This window comes from Pristiophorus japonicus, chromosome 2 (genome assembly GCF_044704955.1).
Source record: "Pristiophorus japonicus isolate sPriJap1 chromosome 2, sPriJap1.hap1, whole genome shotgun sequence".
Taxonomy (NCBI): Eukaryota; Metazoa; Chordata; class Chondrichthyes; family Pristiophoridae; genus Pristiophorus; species Pristiophorus japonicus.
The window spans coordinates 275,356,236-275,376,752 of NC_091978.1; the positions used below are offsets into that span (position 1 = coordinate 275,356,236).

The 20,517-nt window shown below is 45.6% G+C and overlaps 1 protein-coding gene across 2 annotated transcripts in view; it reads left to right on the top strand.

The window, feature by feature from the left end:
* LOC139246355 (calcium uniporter protein, mitochondrial-like) overlaps positions 1-20,517 on the top strand; it is a 163,865-nt gene that overhangs the window by 105,495 nt on the left and 37,853 nt on the right. For both annotated transcript variants that reach the window (XM_070871407.1, XM_070871408.1), the window contains exons 3-4: positions 4,648-4,818; positions 17,961-18,065. In XM_070871407.1, the coding sequence (XP_070727508.1) occupies positions 4,648-4,818; positions 17,961-18,065 (276 nt within the window). The remainder of the gene's footprint in view (positions 1-4,647; positions 4,819-17,960; positions 18,066-20,517) is intronic.

Genomic DNA, 20,517 nt, shown 5'->3' on the forward strand with positions numbered 1-20,517 from the left:
TGTTTCTATAAGATCACCCCTCATCCATCTGAACTCCAACGAGTAAAGACCCAGTCTACTCAATCTATCATCATAAGGTAACCCCCTCATCTCCGGAATCAGCCTAGTGAATCGTCTCTGTACCTAAGGCTAGTATATCCTTCCTTAAGTAAGGTGACCAAAACTGCACGCAGTACTCCAGGTGCGGCCTCACCAATACCCTGTACAGTTGCAGCAGGACCTCCCTGCGTTTGTACTCCATCCCTCTCACAATGAAGGCCAACATTCCATTCGCCTTCCTGATTACCTGCTGCACCTGCAAACTAACTTTTTGGGATTCATGCACAAGCCCCCCCAGGTCCCTCTGCACCACAGCATATTGTAATTTCTCCCCATTCAAATAATATTCCCTTTTACTGTTTTTTTTTCCCCCGAGGTGGATGACCTCACACTTTCCGACATTGTATTCCATCTGCCAAACATTAGTCCATTCGCTTAACCTATCTAAATCTCTTTGCAGCCTCTCTGTGTCCTCTACACAACCCGCTTTCCCACTAATCTTTGTGCCATCTGCAAATTTTGTTACACTACACTCTGTCCCCTCTTCCAGGTCATCTATGTATATTGTAAACAGTTGTGGTCCCAGCACCGATCCCTGTGGCACACCACTAACCACCGATTTCCAACCCAAAAAGGACCCATTTGTCCCGACTCTCTGCTTTCTGCTCGCCAGCCAATTCTCTATCCATGCTAATACATTTCCTCTGACTCCGCATACCTCTATCTTCTGCAGTAACCTTTTGTGTGGCACCTTATCGACTGCCTTTTTGAAATCTAAATACACCACATCCATTGGTACACCTCTATCCACCATGCTCGTTATATCCTCAAAGAATTCCAGTAAATTAGTTAAACATGATTTCCCCTTCATGAATCCATGCTGCGTCTGCTTGATTGCACTATTCCTATCTAGATGTCCCGCTATTTCTTCCTTAATGATAATTTCAAGCATTTTCCCCACTACAGATGTTAAACTAACCGGCCTATAGTTACCTGCCTTTTGTCTGCCCCCTTTTTTAAACAGAGGCGTTACATTAGCTGCTTTCCAATCTCCCGTTGGTACCTCCCCAGAGTCCAGAGAATTTTGGTAGATTATAACGAATGCATCTGCTATAACTTCCGCCATCTCTTTTAATACCCTGGGATGCATTTCATCAGGACCAGGGGACTTGTCTACCTTGAGTCCCGTTACCCTGTCCAGCACTACCTCCCTAGTGATAGTGATTGTCTCAAGGTCCTCCCTTCCCACATTCCCGTGACCAGCAATTTTTGGCATGGTTTTTGTGTCTTCCACTGTGAAGACCAAAGCAAAATAATTGTTTACGGTATCAGCCATTTCCACATTTCCCATTATTAAATCCTCCTTCTCATCTTCTAAGGGACCAACTTTTACTTTAATCACTCTCTTCCGTTTTATATATCGGTAAAAGCTTTTACTATCTGTTTTTATGTTTCGCAAGTTTACTTTCGTAATCTATTTTTCCTTTCTTTATTGCTTTCTTAATCATTCTTTGCTGTCGTTTAAAATTTTCCCAATCTTCTAGTTTCCCACTAACCTTGGCCACCTTATACGCATTGGTTTTTAATTTGATACTCTCCTTTATTTCCTTGGTTATCCACGGCTGGTTATCCCTTCTCTTACCGCCCTTCTTTTTCACTGGAATATATTTTTGTTGAGCACTATGAAAGAGCTCCTTAAAAGTCCTCCACTGTTCCTCAGTTGTGCCACCATTTAGTCTGTGTTCCCAGTCTACTTTAGCTAACTCTGCCCTCATCCCACTGTAGTCCTCTTTGTTTAAGCATAGTACGCTCGTTTGAGACACTACTTCCTCACCCTCAGTCTGTATTACAAATTCAACCATACTGTGATCACTCATTTCGAGAGGATCTTTTACTAGGAGATCGTTTATTATTCCTGTCTCATTACACAGGACCAGATCTAAGATAATGAGAGTGAGGAACTTAACATAATTAATATAAGTAGAGAAAAAGTACTAGAGAAACTAGTGGGACTAAAAGCCGACAAATCTCTTGGACTTGACGGTCTGCATCCTAGGGTTCTAAAAGAGGTGGCTGCAGAGATAGTGGATACATTTATTTTGATCTTCCAAAATTCCCTAGATTCTAGAATCATCCCAGTGAATTGGAAGGTAGCAAATGTAACACCGCTATTTAAGAAAGGAGGGAGAGGGAAAACCGGAAAATGCTGGGATCCATTGTTAAGGAAGTGCTATCAAGGCACTTAGAAAATCATAACATGATTAGGCAGAGTCAATATGGTTTTATGAAAGGGAAATCGTGTTTGACAAATTTATGGATGTAACGAGCAGGGTAGATAAAGGGGAACCAGTGGATGTAGTATATTTGGATTACCAAAAGGCATTCGATAAGGTGCCACATAAAAGGTTAAGCAAGATAAGGGCTCATGTGATTGGGGAATCATATAATAGCATGGATGGAGGATTGGTTAACGGATAGAAAACATAGAGCAGGGATAAACGGGTCTCTTTCAGGTTGGCAGGCTGTAACTAGTGGGGTGCCGCAAGGTTCAGTGCTGGGGCCTCAGCTATTTACAATCTATATTAATGACCGAGTGAAGGGACCAAGTGTAATATATCCAAGTTTGCTGACAATACAAAGCTAGGTGGGACAGTAAGCTTTGAGGAGAACAAAGAGTCTGCAAAGGGATATAGACAGACTAAGTGAGTGGGCAGTAAGTTGGCGGAAGGAGTATAATGTAGGGAAATGAGAAGTTTTTCACTTTGGTAGGAAGAATAGAAAAACAGAATAAAAAAAGAAATGGTGATAAACTTTTAAATGTTGGTGTGCAGAGAGATTTGGGTGTCCTTGTGCAAGAAACACAGAAAGCTAGCATGCAGATGTACAGCAAGCAATAAGGAAGGTAAATGGCGTGTTGGCCTTTATTGCAAGGGGTTAGAGTATAAGAGTAAGGTGCTAACTGGACGCAATTGCCTTTTTGCCCAGAGGCAGGCGGCAGTTGCGCCTGGGCGAAATTGCCCGCGAGATTTTGGGGCGATTTGAAGTTAGCGCAGCGATTTGCGCCCGGGCTGACACGCACCCGGTGATGACTTCGTCGCTGTGCTCACCGACCCTTCGCCACGCAGCTTCGACCCCTCTGCGCCCCGCGGGGGAAATTGCCTTGCAAAATGCGAGGCTAGCGCGGGCTGATGTCCGCGGCCGCTTCACGGGGTGAAGACTTCCGCAGGGGGCGTCCCTTAAAGGGAAGGTCGTGTATGCCCCAGGCCGCCATTTTGTTTTGTTGGACAATTCTTCCATCGGCCTTACAACGGTGGCCCTTGTCTCAACTGGGCTGCTATCTTGCAGCCCGGCACTCCTCTTCTTTGGGTCAATTGCTGTTTGCGGCAGGGAGTTCCAAACTTTCACCACTCTTTGGGTTTCCTAATTTCACTCCTGAAAGGTTTGGTTCTAATTTTTGAACTATGCCCCTAGTCCTAGACTCTCCAACCAGCAGAAATAGTTTCCCTCTATCTACCCTATCTGTCCTCCTTAACATTCTGAAAACCAGATCACCCCTTAATCTGTATTGGGGTTCATATAAGGTGTATCAGACCCAAATGTCAACAACACCTTTACAAGGCCAGTGTAAAAGCTGGCAGAGTTATCTACCATCTGTCCGAGACCAACTGGTTAAAATAATGGGAGTACAGATTTAAACTCCCTTATCCGGGTCTTCCTTTTCTGGCACCACCCCTCGTCTTGCACCATTCCTGGCCGCTCCGACATGAACAAATTGAAGTCCTTCCTCGCTGCCGACTCCTGCAATCGCTGGCCTGACCCCGCGATCCACCGCCCCCCATGATCTCTCTGCCGCACTCCCAGCCCCAAGCCAGCCAGCCCCGATATCCCCTAGTTCAGTACTTGTACCATCCAATTTAACGTGACCTCCCCTCGACTGGCAAAATCCTTTATCCGACACAAACCAGGTCCCAAGGGTGCCTGATAAGAGAGTTTCAACCTGTACGAGTGTGTATACAAATCACATTGTCTGCAGAATGTTTCTCACGGGTTATTGGTTTTGCTGTCATCAGACTCCTAGTTCTTTTCAATACTGTTTAAGCTACCTTTGTTTATGTCCTCAAGCACGGACGAGTGACTGGACTGCACCAATTTATACTGGTAATAGAAATACGTTCAGATTCATAGCCTATCCTTTGATTGCCAGTGTAAGCTCCACTGCCAGGGTTAAGCGAGCCAACTTTGAAAAAAGCTGATGCAGCCTGAAATTAGCTGATGGGCCAAAAGCAGCCCTAATTTAAGCCTTATAACCAGGAAAGTGCATTAAGACACAGATTTGTTAGAACATCTGATTGATTGCTTTTACAATCCTTCAGTCCTACCGTCCAACCAATCAGATAAATTGATTCTGACAACCTCCATTCCCAGTGAGAAAAAAATTGATGTTTCTTGTAAAAATGTTGACTAATTGACATAAGGGTTATAAAGCTGACTGTCCACTTCAAAAGCTGAAGCATGTACGGTTTTCATGCACTAGAAAAGCCTGCTTCATCGTATGTTTAATGGCAGTTACGGAAGTGTTTATGTTTGAACTTTGTCATTATTTTCCAGAGGTAACTGTTGAATACAAGCATGGTCTTCCAGTAATCTCCATCACACTTCCCTCCAGAAAAGAGCGTTGCCAGTTTATTGTGAAGCCACTGATGATGAATGTTGGAGACCTTCTTAAAGACTTGAAGGATGAGGATCGAGGCATCAACAGTGTTGCAATCTTTTCAGAAGGTGCTTGTTATTCGGTGCATTTCAAACCATCCATTACATACTAGTACAGTAACTCTGTTGCTGCTTTCCACGACACTGCAATTAGACTAAAATACTCTTTATTTTGGGGTGGGCGGGTTGGAGAAAGAAATCCATTCCTGTTTGGTTTATGCTGCCCTGAAGAGGGCTCAGTGCCCTTGGTGTTTCTATGTCCAGCAGTAATAGGACCTGTAGGACTGTATTCGACTGCTGTCTTGCTACATGCATATCCTAAACTGTATGGGAGCAATGAAAATGTGAATTGAGCAGCTTGCAGTAGCTTAATTAAAGATTGGAATTTGGTGGTGGGAGATGAATGCAAAACTGTGAGCCATTTATCTGAAACTGTGTCAATTAACAAGTAATTGTTACAATGGTGTATTTGGATTTCCAGAAGGCATTCGATAAAGTACCACATAAAGAGGTTACTGCACAAGATAAAAGCTCACGGGGTTGGGGGTAATATATTAGCATAGATAGAGGATTGGCTAACTAACAGAAAACAGAGTTGGGATAAATGGGTCATTTTCCGGTTGGCAAACAGTAACTGGGGTGCCACAGGGATCGGTGCAGGGGCCTCAACTATTTACAATCTATATTAATGACTTGGATAAAGGGACCGAGTGTAATGTAGCCAAGTTTGCTGATGATACAAAGATGGGTGTGAAATAAATTGTGACGAGGACACAAAAAATCTGCAAAGGGATATAGACAGGCTAAGTGAGTGGGCAAAGATTTGACAGATAGAGTATAATGTGGGAAAATGTGAAGTTATCCACTTTGGCAGAAATAATAGAAAAGCAAATTATAATTTAAATGGAGAAAAATTGCAAAGTGCTTCAGTACAGAGAGACTTGGAGAGCCCTTGTGCATGAAACACAAAAAGTAAGTATGCAAGTACAGCAAGTAATGAGGAAGGCAAATGGAATGTTAGCCTTTATTGCAAGGGGATGGAGTATAAAAGCAGAGAAGTCTTGCTATAACTGTACAGGGTATTGTGAGACCACACCTGGAGTACTGCGTTCACTTTTGGTCTCCGTATTTAAGGAATTATATACTTGCATTGTAGGCTGTTTTCAGAAGATTCACCAGGTTGATTCCGGAGATGAGGGGTTGACTTGTGAAGATAGGTTGAGTAGGTTGGGCCTATACACATTGGAGTTCAGAAGAATGAGAGGTGATCTTATTGAAACATATAAGATAATGAGGGGGCTAGACAAGGTGGATGCAGAGAGGATATTTCCACTCATTGGGGAAACTAAAACTAGGGGACATAGTCTTAGAATAAGGGGCCGCCCATTTAAAACAGAGATGAGGAGGAAGTTCTTCTCAGAGAGTTGTAAATCTTTGGAATTCACTGCCCCAGAGAGCTGTGAAGGCTGGGTCATTAAATATATTTAAGGTGGAGATAGACAGATTTTTGAGCGATAAGGGAATAAAGGGTTATAGGGAGCGGGCAGGGAAGTGGAGCTGAGTCCATGATCAGATCAGCCATGATCTTATTGAATGGCGGAGCAGGCTCAATGGGCCAAATGGCCTATTCCTGCTCCTATTTCTTATGTTCTTATTTATTAATCCTGCCTTATTACACAGTACTAGATTTAAGATAGCCTGCTCCCTGGTTGGTTCCGCAACGTACTGTTCAAGGAAACTATCCCGGATACACTCTATGAATTCCTCCTCAAGGCTACCCCGGCCAATTTGCTTTGTCCAATCTATATGAAGGTTAAAATCACCCATGATTATTGCCGTTCCTTTATTACAAGCCTCCATTATTTCTTGATTTATACTCCATCCAACAGTGTAGCTACTGTTAGGGGGCCTCTAGACTATGCCCACTAGCAACTTTTTCCATTTATTATTCCTTATCTCCACCCAAACTGATTCAACATCTTGATCCTCTGAGCCAATATCATTTCTCACTAACTCACTGATCTCATCCTTTATTAACAGTGCTACCCCACCTCCTTTTCCTTTCTGTCTGTCCTTCCGAATTGTCAAATACCCCTCAATATTTAGTTCTTAGCCTTGGTCACCTTGCAACCACATCTCTGTAATGGCTATTAGATCATACCCATTTGTATCTATTTGTGCTGTCAACTCATCTATTTTGTTACAAATGCTACGTGCATTTAGACAAAAAGCTTTTAAATTTGTTTTTTTACACTTTTTTCTTGTTTCCTCTGTCCTTCAAACTCACTTTCTACATTTTTGCTTTCTTCTTCCAGCTTTACTCCCCTCCCTGTTGACTCTCTTCTCAGGTTCCCATCCCCCTGCCAAGCTAGTTTAAACCCTCCCCAACAGCACTAGCAAACGCCCCCGCGAGGATATTGGTCCCGGCGCTGTTGAGGTCCAACCCATCCGGCTTGTACAGGTCCCACCTCCCCCAGAAGTGGTCCCAATGCCTCAGGAATGTAAAGTCCTCCCTCTGCACCATCTCTCCAGCCATGCATTTATCTGCTCTATCCTCCTATTTCTGTACTCATTAGCTCGTGGCACCGGGAGTAATCCGGAGATTACTACCTTTTGAGGTCCTGCTTTTTAATCTCTCTCCTAGCTCCCTAAAATCTGCCTGCAGGACCTCATCCCTCTTTCTACCTATGTCATTGGTGCCAATATGGATCATGACCTCTGGCTGTTCACTCTCTTTTCCCCAGAATGCCCTGCAGTCGCTCGGTGTCATCGTCGATCCTAGCAGCAGGGAGGCAACATACCATCCTGGAGTCACGTCTGCAGCCTCAAAAATGTCTGTCTGCTCCTCTGACTATTGAATCCCCTACCACTATAGCTCTTCCATTCTTCTTCCTCCTCCCCACTCCCCATGCAGCTGAGCCACCCATAGTGCCGTGGTCTTGGCTCTGGCTGCACTCCCCAGAGCACCATCTATGCTAATGGTTGGCTGTCGTGTTGAGTGATTTAGCATCACTGCTGTTAATCCCAGAACCAAATCATCTGGTGCTTAGCACATAAAGCTTGTGTTGGTTCGAAGAGCTGAATCTATGCTTTCAGTACAGTAATTTAAACAGTTTTGCTGCCTGCGTAATGAGATAATTAAACCTTTTTTAATAACAAAGTAACTGTAATACCTTCTCTAACATAACTACCACACTTCATCACGTAATGACATAAAGATGTAAACAGGCAGTCAATACCCCCCCTCTCTCTCTCTCCCCCCCCCCTCTCCTCTCCCGCCCCCCCCTCTCCTCCCCTCCCCTCTCTCTCCCCCCCTCCCCTCTCCTCTCCTCTCTCCCCCCTCCCCTCTCGCCCTCCCCTCTCCTCTCTCTCTCTCACCCCCTCCCCTCTCCTCTCTCTCTCCCCCTCCCCTCTCCTCTCTCTCTCCCCCTTCCCTCTCCTCTCTCCCCCCCCTTCCCTCTCCTCTCTCTCCCTCCCTCCTCCCCTCTCCCCCTCATCTCCCCCCTCCCCCCCCACCCTCTCCTCTCCCCCCCCCCTCCCCCCACCCTCTCCTCTCCCCCCCACCCTCTCCTCTCCCCCCCACCCTCTCCTCTCCCCCCCCACCCTCTCCACTCCCCCCACCCTCTCCTCTCCCCCCACCCTCTCCTCTCCCCCCCCACCCTCTCCTCTCCCCCCCCACCCTCTCCTCTCCCCCCCCACCCTCTCCTCTCCCCCCCCACCCTCTCCTCTCCCCCCCCACCCTCTCCTCTCCCCCCCCACCCTCTCCTCCCTCCCCCCCCCCCACCCTCTCTCTCCTCTCTTCCCCCCACCCTCTCCTCTCCCCCCCCCACCCTCTCCTCTCCCCCCCCACCCTCTCCCTCTCCCCCCCCCCACCCTCTCCTCTCCCCCACCCCTCCTCTCCCACCCTCCCCCTCTCCCCCCCACACCCCCCTCCCCCCCCACCCCCTCCTCCCCTCCCCCCCCACCCTCTCCTCTCCCCCCCACCCTCTCCTCCCCCCCCCACCCTCTCCCCCCCCCCACACCCTCTCCTCTCCCCCCCACCCTCTCCCCCCCACCCTCTTCCTCTCCTTCTCCCCCACCCCTCCTCCCCCCCCACCCTCTCCTCCCCCCCCCACCCTCTCCCTCTCCCCACCCACCCTCTCCCCCCACACCCTCTCCCCCCCACCCTCTCCTCCCCCCACCTCTCCTCTCCCCCACCCCCTCCTCTCTCCCCCCCCCCCTCTCCTCTCTCCCCCACCCTCTCTCTCTCCCCCCTCCTCTCCTCTCTCCCCCCCTCTCCTCTCTCCCCCCCCCTCTCCTCTCCCTCTCTCCTCCCCCCTCCTCTCTCTCCTCTCTCCTCCCCCCCCCTCCTCTCCTCTCTTTCCCCCCCCCCCTCCTCTCCTCTCTTTCCCCCCCCCTCCCCTCTCTCTCTCCCCCCCCCTCCTCTCCTCTCTCCCCCCCACTCCTCTCTCCCCCCCCTCCTCTCCTCCTCCCCCCCCTCTCCCCCCCCTCCCCCCCTCCTCCCTCTCTCCCCCCGCCTCCTCTCCTCTCTTTCCCGCCTCCTCTCCTCTCTTTCCCCCCTCTCCTCTCTTTCCCCCCCCTCTCCCCCCCCCTCTCCCCCCCCCTCCCCCCCCCCCCTCTCCCCCCCCCCTCTCCCCCCCCTCCTCTCCTCTCTTCTCTTCTCTTCCCCCCCCCCTCCTCTCCTCTCTCCCCCCCGCCTCCTCTCCTCTCTTCTCTTCTCTTCCCCCCCCCCTCCTCTCCTCTCTCCCCCCCCGCCTCCTCTCCTCTCTTCCCCCCCTCCTCCTCTCCTCTCCCCCCCTCCTCTCCTCCCCTCCTCTCCTCTCTCCCCCCCCTCCTCTCCTCTCCTCTCTCTCCCCCCCTCCTCTCCTCTCCTCTCTCTCCCCCCCTCCTCTCCTCTCTCTCCCCACCTCCTCTCCTCTCTCCCCCCCCTCCTCTCCTCCTCTCTCCCCCCCCTCCTCTCCTCTCTCCCCCCCTCCTCTCCTCTCTCCCCCCCCTCCTCTCCTCTCTCCCCCCCCTCCTCTCCTCCTCTCTCCCCCCCTCCTCTCCTCTCTCCCCCCGCTGTCAGAAACACATAGACACTGACAGACAGAGAGAGACACACTGGGTGGGGGGGGGGGGGGGGGCCCGTCCCAGCATGCTGTTGGAGGGCTCCCGGTGCTGCAGTCGGTGAGTAGAAACTTAATTTATTTATTGATTTTTTAATTTTTAATTAATTTATTTTTATTGATTTATTGGTTGATTTATTGATTTATTTATCATTTATTATTGATGGCTCTTTATTTGTAAAAGTGATGTGTTTCATGTTTGTAAACTTCCCTTTCTTTCTACACCACCGCCCCCCCCCCCCATTCCCTACGCCTGATTTTCTAAGTGTAGCAAGGTTTTTCTGAGCGTACAAAAATCTACACTTACTCCATTCTAAGTTAGTTTGGAGTAAGTTTTCACTGTCTAAACTTTCAAAACAGGCGTAAGTGGCCGGACACGCCCACTTTTGGGAAAAAAAATCTGTTCCAAAATGAAACTGTTCTAACTGACTAGAACTGGAGCAAACTAAATGCCGAGAATTGCAACTTCTAAGATATTCCATTCTGAACCAGTTGTTCCAAAAAAATAGGAGCAGCTCAGGCCGAAACTTGACCCCTACGTGTCCTCCTCATAGCTTAGTTTTCCAACTATCTTTGTATTGTCAGCAAACTTGCATACATTGCACTCGGTCCCTTTATCTAAATCATTCATATAGATTGTAAATAGCTGAGGCCCAAGCACTGCACTCGGTCCCTTTATCTAAATCATTCATATAGATTGTAAATAGCTGAGGCCCAAGCACTGATCCTTGCGGCACCACACTAGTTACAGCCTGCCAATCCGAAAATGACTCATCCCTACTCTCTGTTTTCTGTCCATTAACCAATCCTCTATCCATGCTAATATATGTGCCACCTTAACGAATGCCATTTGGAAATCCAAGTATACAACCTTCACTGGTTCCCCTTTATCCCTTTATCTACCCTGCTAGTTGCATCCTCGAAAAACTCTAATAAATTTGTTTAACATGATTTCCCTTTCATAAAACCCTGCCTAATCATATTATGATTTTCTAAGTGCCCAGTTTTCACTTCCTTAATAATGGATTCTAGCATTTTCCCGATGACTGGTATCAGGCTAACTGCCCTTTAGTTCCCTGTTTTCTCTCTCCCTCCTTTCTTGAATAGCAGGGTTACGTTTGCTACCTTCCAATCTGCTGGGACCATTCTAGAATCTCGGGAATTTTAGAAGATCACAGCCAATGCATCTGCTATCTCTGCAGCCACCTCTTTTAGAACCCTAGGATGTAGGCCATCAGGTCCAGGGGATTTATCGGCTTTTAGTTCAATTAGTTTCCTGTACTGATATTAACTACTTTAAGTTTCTCACTCTTATTCGCTCCTTGGTTCCGCACTATTTTTGGTATACTTTTTGAATCTTCTACTGTGAAGACAGATACAAAATATTTGTTCAAAGTTGCTGCCATTTCCTTATTCACTATTGTAATTTCACCTATCTCCGCCTCGAAGGGGCCAACTCTTACTTTTGCTACTTTGGCTCATTTTTACTTGTAGAACCTCTTACAGTCTGTTTTTATATTTCTTGCTCGTTTACTCTCATGTTCTATTTTCTCCCTTTTTATCAATTTTTTGGCCATCTTTTGCTGGTTTCTAAAGCACTGCCGATCCTCAGGCTTACAACTATTCTCCTCTTTTAATCGAATACTATCCTTAACTTTTTTAATTAGTCATATTGGATCACATTTCCCATGGAGTTTTTATTTCTCAATGGAATGTATATTCGTTGAGAATTTTAGAATATTTCTTTAAATATTTGCCACTGTTTATCTACCGTCATAACTTTTAATCTAATTTCCCAATCTACCTTAGCTAACTTAGCCCTCATACCTATGTAATTGGCTTTATTTAAGATTCAGACTCTTGTTTCTGACTGAAGTATTTTACTCTCAAACTTGATATGAAATTTTATCATATTATGATCACTCTTCCCCAGAGGATCCTTTCCTATGAGATTACTAATTAACCCTGTCTCATTACACAATACAAGATCTAAATACCTGTTCCCTGGTTGGTTCCATGAAGTATCATTCGCGGAAACTGTCTCGAATGCATTCCATGAATGTGTCCTCCAGACTACTTTTGCTAATTTGATTTGCCCAGTTTATATGAAGATTAAAGTCCCCAACGATTATTGTATTACATCTGTTACAAGCTCCTATTATTTGTTAATTAATACTCTGCCCAGCGGTATAGCTACTGTTTGGGAACTTTAAACTACTCTCACCAGTGTTTTCTGCTCCGTGTTATTTCTTCTTTCCACCCATACTGATTCTACTTTCTCATCTTCTGAGTCAAGCTCCTTTCTCTCTAATAACTTTGTGATTTTTTATTATCAGGGCTACTCCCCCTTTTTTCCATTCTGCCTGCCTTTTCGAAACATTAAGTACCCTAGAATATTTAGGTTCCAACCTTGGTCACCTTGCAACCATGTCTCTGTAATGGCTATTAGATCAAAGCCATTAAACCCTATTTGTGCCACTAATTCATCTATACTGTTTCAAATGCTTTGTGCATTCAGATAAAGAGCCTTTAATTTTACCCAAATCGCTACACTACTCCATTGCCTTGACTTTTCTCTTTAGATTTCTAAATTTTTCCTCTCCTGACCCCCACCTCCACCCCTTTAGTTTAAAGCCCTATCTACCTCCCTAGTTATTCGATGCGCCAGGACACTTGTCCCAGCCTACTTTAAGAGGAGACCATCCCTCTTCCCCCAGTACTGATGCCAGTGCCCCATGAATCGAAACCCCTGTCTCCCACACCACTCTTTGATCCATATATTTAACTCTCTGATCTGCATGCCCCTATGCCAATTTGTACATGGGTCAGGTAACAATCCAGAGATTATTACCTTTGAGCTTCTGCTTTTTAATTTGGACCTGAACTCCTCAAACTCTTTCAGCAGAACCTCATTCCTAGTTCGACATATGTCATTGGTTTCTACGTGGACCATGACAACTGGATCCTCTCCTTGCCACTCCAAATTCTTCTCCAGCTGCGAGGAAATATCTTTAACCCTGGCACCGGGCAGGCAACACAGCCTTTGGAACTCCCGGTTGCGGCTGTAGAGAACAATATCTATCCCTCTGACAATACTGTTCCCTACCACTACGACATTCCTTTTCACTCGCCTTACTTGAATGATCTCCTGTACCACAGTGCCGTGGTCACTTTGCACATCTACCCTGCAGACTTTGCCATCATCCACACAGGCAGCAAGAACCTCCTACCTGTTGGCTATGGGCAAAGGCTAAGGCTCCTCCAATACTGCACCTGGGGTCCCTTTACCTACCCAAGTCAAAGTCACACCCTCCTGTCCCTGATTGCTAACCAGACCTGTACAACTACCTAACCAAAGGGGAGTGACTGTCTCCTGGATCAAAGTGTCTAGGTAACTCTCCCTCTCCCTGATGCCCCACAATGTCTGCACTTCAGATTCCAGCTCAACAACTCTGAGCTAATGTTCTTCGACATGCAGACACTTACTACATATGTGGTTGTCCAGGATCACAATGCTGTCCACAAACTCCCACATACTGCAGTTGCGGCACACCACCTGCACTGCATCCCTATATAAAAACATAGAAAATAGGTGCAGGAGTAGGCCATTCGGCCCTTCGAGCCTGCAGCACCATTCAATAAGATCATGGCTGATCATTCCCTCAGTACCCCTTTCCTGCTTTCTCTCCATACCCCTTGATCCCCTTAGCCGTAAGGGCCATATCTAACTCCCTCTTGAATATATCCAATGAACTGGCATCAACAACTCTCTGCGGCAGGGAATTCCACAGTTTAGCAAGTCTCTGAGTGAATTAGTTTCTCCTCATCTCAGTCCTAAATGGCCTACCCCTTATCCTAAGACTGTGTCCCCTGGTTCTGGACTTTCCCAACATTGGGAACAATCTACCAGCATCTAACCTGTCCCGTCCCATCAGAATCTTATATGTTTCTATGAGATCCCCTCTCATCCTTCTAAACTCCAATGTATAAAGGCCCAGTTGATCCAGTCTTTCCTCATATGTCAGTCCAGCCATCCCGGGAATCAGACTGGTGAACCATCGCTGCACTCCCTCAATAGCAAGAACGTCCTTCCTCAGATTAGAAGACCAAAACTGAACATAACATTCCAGGTGTGGCCTCACCAAGGCCCTGTACAACTGCAGTAAGACTTCCCTGCTCCTCTACTCAAAACCCCTAGCTATGAAGGCCAACATACCATTTGCCTTCTTTACCACCTGCTGTACCTGTATGCCAACTTTCAGTGACTGATGAACCATGACACCCAGGTCTCGTTGCACCTCCCCTTTTCCTAATCTGTCACCATTCAGATAATATTCTGTCTTCACGTTTTTGCCCCCAAAGTGGATAACCTCACATTTATCCACATTATACTGCATCTGCCATGCATTTGCCCACTCACCTAACCTGTCCAAGTCACCCTGCAGCCTCTTAGCGTCCCCCTCACAGCTTACACCGCCACCCAGTTTAGCGTCATCTGAAAACTTGGAGATATTACACTCAATTCCTTCATCCAAATCATTGATGTATATTGTAAAGAGCTGGGGTCCCAGCACTGAGCCCTGCGGCACTCCACTAGTCACTGCCTGGCATTCTGAAAAGGACCCGTTTATCCCGACTCTCTGCTTCCTGTCTGCCAACCAGTTCTCTATCCACGTCAGTATATTACCCCCAATACCATGTGCTTTAATTTTGCACACGAATCTCTTGTGTGGGACCTTGTCAAAAGCCTTTTGAAAGTCCAAATACACCACATCCACTGGTTCTCCCTTGTCCACTCTGCTAGTTACATCCTCAAAAAATTCCAGAAGATTTGTCAAGCATGATTTCGCCTTCATAAATCCATGCTGACTTGGACCGATCCTGTCACTGCTTTCCAAATGCGCTGCTATTTCATCCTTAATGATTGATTCCAACATTTTCCCCACCACTGATGTCTGGCCGCTTTCTCTCTCCCTCCCATTTCAAAAAGTGGTGTTACATTAGCTACCCTCTAGTCCATAGGAGCTGATCCAGAATCGATAGACTGTTGGAAAATGATCACCAATGCATCCACTATTTCTAGGGCCACTTCGTTAAGTACTCTGGGATGCAGACTATCAGGCCCCAGGGATTTATCGACCTTCAATCCCATCAATTTCCCGCCCAATAAGGATATCCTTCAGTTCCTCCTTCTCACTCAACCCTCGGTCCCCTAATACTTCTGGAAGGCTATTTGTGTCTTCCTTCGTGAAGACAGAACCAAAGTATTTGTTCAATTGGTCTGCCATTTCTTTGTTACCCATTATAAATTCACCTGAATCTGACTGCAAGGGATCTGTGTTTGTCTTCACTAATCTTTTTCTCTTCACATATCTATAGAAGCTTTTGCAGTCAGTTTTTATGTTCCCGGCAAGCTTCTTCTCGTACTCTATTTTCCCCCTCTTAATTAAACCCTTTGTCCTCCTCTGCTGAATTCTAAATTTCTCCCAGTCCTCAGGTTTGCTGCTTTTTCTGGCCAATTTAAATGCCTGTTCCTTGGATTTAACACTATCCTTAATTTCCCTTGTTAGCCACGGTTGAGCCACCTTCCCCGTTTTATTTTTACTCCAGACAGGGATGTAGTATTGCTGACGTTCATCCATATGATCTTTAAATGTTTGCTCTTTAAGTATCATTTGCCAGTCTATTCTAGCCAATTCACGCCTCAAACCATCGAAGTTACCTTTCCTTAAGTTCAGGACCCTAGTTTCTGAATTAACTGTGTCACTCTCCATCCTAATAAAGAATTCTACCATGTTATGGTCATTCTTCCCCAAGGGGTCTCGCACAACAAGATTGCTAATTAGTCCTTTCTGATTACACATCACCCAGTCTAGGATGGCCAGCTCCCTGGTTGATTCCTCGACATATTGGTTTAGAAAACCATCCCTAGTACATTCCAGGAAATCCTCCTCCACCGCATTGCTACCAGTTTGGTTAGCCCAATTAATATGTAGATTAAAGTCACTCATGATAATTGCTGGAGCTTTATTGCACGCATCCCTAATTTCTTGTTTGATGCTGTCCCCAATCTTACTACTACTGTTTAGTGGTCTGTACACAACACCCACTAGCGTTTTCTGTCCTTTGGTATTCCGCAGTTCCACCCATACTGATTTCACATCATCCAAGATAATGTCCTTTCTTACTATTGCATTAATTTCCTCTTTAACCAGCAATGCCACCCCGCCTCCTTTTCCTTTCTGTCTATCCTTCCTAAATGTTGAATACCCCTGGATGTTGAGTTCCCAGCCTTGGTCACCCTGAAGCCATGTCTCCATGATGCCAATTACATCATACCCGTTAACTGGTATCTGTGCAGTTAATTCGTCCACCTTATTCCGAATACTCCTCGCATTGAAGCACAGAGCCTTCAGGCTTGTCTTTCTAACACACTTTGCCCGTTTAGAATTTTGCTGTAATGTAGTCCTTTTTGCTTTTTGCTTTAGGTTTCTCTGCCCTCCACTTTTACTTTTCTTCTTTCTATCTTTTGCTTCTGCCCCCATTCTACTTCACTCTGTCTCCCTGCATAGGTTCCCATCCCCCTGCCATATTAGTTTAACTCCTCCCCAACAGCAGTCGCAAACACTCCCCCTAGGACATTGGTTCCGGTCCTGCCCAGGTGCAGACCGTCCGGTTTGTACTGGTCCCGCCTTCCCCAGAACCGGTTCCAATGTCCCAGGAATTTGAATCCCTCCCTTCTGCACCACTCCTCAAGCTACGTGTTCATCTGAGCTATCCTGCAATTCCTACTCTGACTAGCACGTGGCACTGGTAGCAATCCTGAGATTCCTACTTTTGAGGTCCTACTTTTTAATTTAGCTCCTAGCTCCCTAAATTCAGCTTGTAGGATCTCATCTCGTTTTTTACCTATATCTAAGGTACCTATATGCACCACGACAACTGGCTATTCACCCTCCCTTTTCAGAATGTCCTGCACCCGCTCCGAGACATCCTTGACCCTTGCACCAGGGAGGCAACATACCATCCTGGAGTCTCGGTTGCGGCCGCAGAAACATCTGTCTATTCCCCTTATAATTGAATCCCCTATCACTATAGCTCTCCCACTCTTTTTCTTGCCCTCCTGTGCAGCAGAGCCACCCACGGTGCCATGAACTTGGCTACTGCTGCCCTCCCCTGGTGAGTCATCCCCCCCAACAGTACCCAACCCTTGTTTTTTTGTTTACTTAATTAAAAGTTTTGTATTTAATTAACTTTGCTTATAGTTTACTTTTTATCTAATTACTAGATCTAGTTTAAGTTCGGGGTAGATGAACTTAAATATTTACCTGTAACACAATGCACTCAAGTTTTGAAGGCAAAAAGCAGCACCTCCTTCCCCCTCTCTCCAAATTCTCACATTTCGCACTCTGTTTAGAAGCACTCCGTTTAATATTGCTCTATGCAGACCATTCTGTGCGTCAGCAGATAATGTTTACTTTTATACCTTTGGAGCCTGCCTAAGTAGCTTCCTGCTCACAGTAATTAGCACCTATTCCAGACAAACTCCAGCTGACTTAAGTTAACTACCACTGACGGGCAGTTTCTGTTAACTACAGTGTTTAAAGTTCTAAGTTAAATTGAAAATGTTAAACTAAGTTTAACTTTTTGCAGCTAATACTCACCCAGTACTTACCAGAGCCTTCCACTCTCTCCAAATTCCAAAGTTTAACACTCTGTTTAGAAGCACTCTGTTTAAGATTACAAATCTTCATTTAAAAACAAATCTGGGTGGATACGAACCTGTAGAAAGGAAAATGTCTTGCTTTATTTTATGTAAATGCAATGCGAGAATTCTGAAAAGGTGAATATGGTACTACAAGGGAACACTTTCAACAGGTCTCAATGTAACCATGGAATGGAATGCTGCATCTCAGCAGGAGGTCAACACTGCTCACCTCCTGCAGTCATACCTGCTGTTCTCGGGTGGAGTTGTCCATTCCTTGAGCTGCTTGCCTTTGCAAGTTGCAGATTTCTGGGAAGGAAGAGGTGGGGAGAAGCAAGAGAGACCGTTTGTGTGTGATTTGCAACTGTCTTTCTTTATAACCAATGTTTGTTTGCCTGCAGATGGCACCAGAGTTTCAGCCACGACACCGATGACTGTTTTACTAATGAAAAACTTTGAACTGGTTATTAATGAAACAAAGTATTTTGTAAAGCCCCCTCTTAAAGGTAAGAAACATTTCTTGACTGCATTTTGGACAAGATAATCTTTTTTCATGATGTTTGGAAACCTTTGTGAACCTCAACTTTTTAAAAGATGTCTATAAGAAAATCTATCAATCTTAGTCTTGAAAATTTCAATTCATCCAAAATCCACAGCCTTTTGGGGAAGTGTGTTCCAGATTTGCACCACCCTTTGTGTGGAATAAGTGCTTCCTGACATCATGTCTAAATGGCCTGGCTCTAATATTAAGATTATGTAACACTGTTGTATTAAATGCCAGCTACACTCATAATTGCACCAGAGCCTTATTTATTTCTACTTTTATGAAGGTCATAAAAAATTTGGGTTCACATGACCTGCCTTCCATCTTGTATGGTATTTGCATATGGCCTTCACATTCTGTCTGCTGAAGTGCTGGAAAGAGGTCTGAATGCTTATAGATGAATTATTATCATTGAGCATCAATGTTCTATAAGCTGCTGTGCACTGTTCTTTGGAGAACAACATCTGAATTATTATTTAATCTCTGTTATCAATCAGCACTGCATTCACTCTTTCAGGTGGTGCTCATGAGCTTGAAATAAAATATCCTTTACTCGTTTTGTGTTGGCAAACTGAGGTCAGATCAGTCCTGAGATGGATTTGTCCATAAAATTTGATTCAGTTCGTGTACCTTTTCAGGAGCTTGATTTTTATAAAGTAAATTCAGACCCATGCCAGTGGACTCTCATGCACTTCCCCTGCTGGCTACGGCATTAGGTTTCAATCACCCACTGGTACCATTTTATTCAAATCATAAGTTGTGGCTTTCTACGTAGCTTCTGACAGCAAGATGCGTTGGTTGTAATCTTCCAAAATTTCTCATATTCTGGAACGGTCCAAGCGGATTGGAAAACCACAAATGTAATGCCCCTATTCAAGAAAGGAGGGAGACAGAAAGCAGGAAACTATAGGCCAGTTAGCATGTCATTGGGAAAATGCCGGAATCCATTATTAAGGAAATAGTAGCAGGACATTTAGAAAATCATAATACAATTAAGCAGAGTCAACATGGTTTTATGAAAGGGAAATCATGCTTGACAAATTTATTAGAGTTCTTTGAGGATGTAATAAGCAATGTGGATAAAGGGGAACCAGCAGATGTAATATATTTGGATTTCCAAAAGGCATTCGATAAGGTGCCACATAAAAAGTTACGACACAAGATAAGAGTTCATGGTTTTGGGCGTAATATATTAGCATGGATAGAGGATTGGCTAACTAACAGAAAACATAGAAACATGGAAATTTACAGCACAGAAGGAGGCTACTTCGGCCCATCGTGTCCGCACCGGCCGACAAAGAGCCACACGGCCCTCAATCAGCAGTCCTGAAGGTTACATATAAACCTATAAACAATGGCGGAAAGGTAAAGAGCACCCAGCCCAACCAGTCCACTTCACACAACTGTGACACCCGTTACACTGAAACATTCTACACTCCATCCCAACCGGAGCCATGTGATCCCCTGGGAAAGGCAAAAACCAGATTACAAACCCAGGTCAATTTGAGGAAAGAAATCTGGAAAAATTCCTCTCTGAACCATCCAGGCAATCGAAACTAGTCAAGGAGATCACCCTGGCTGTATTTGATTCCCTGCAGTACTTACCATCATATCCCAATTACCAGCTCTAGGTCCGTAACCCTGCAAGTTATGGCACTTTAAGTACCCATCCAACCATCTTTTAAAGGTGATGAGGGTTTCTGAATCCACCACTCTTCCAGGCAGCGAGTTCCAGATCCCCACAACCCTCTACGTAAAGAAGCACCCCCCCCCCCAAATCCCCTCTAAGCCTTCCACCAATATCTTAAAAGTATGCCCCCTTGTAATAGGCCCCTCCACCAATGGAAATAGGCCCTTGCTATCCACTATATCCAGACCACTCAATATTTTGTACACCTCAATGCGGTTTCTTCTCAATCTCCTCTGTTCCAATGAGAACAAACCCAGCCTATCCAATCTGTCCTCATAACTAAGATTCTCCATTCCAGGCAGCATCCTAGTAAATCTCCTCTGCACCCTCTTTAGTGCAATCACGTTCTTCCTATAATACAGTGACCAGAACTGCACGCAGTACTCCAGCTGTGGCCTAACCAAAGTATTATACAATTTAAGCATACCCTCCCTGCTCTTATATTCTATGCCTCAGCCAATAAAGGCAAGCGTTCTGTATGCCTTCTTTAACCCCCTTATCCACCTAGCCTGCTACTTTCAGGGATCTGTGGACAAGCACTCCAAGGTGCCTTTGTTCATCTATACTATTAAGTGGCCTACCGTTTAATGTGTATACCCTTTCCTTATTAGTCCTCCCAAAGTGCATTACCTCACACTTCTCTGAATTAAATTCCATTTGCCACTGCTCTGCCCACCTGACCAGTAGATTGATATCCTCCTGCAGCCCATGACTTTCGTCTTCA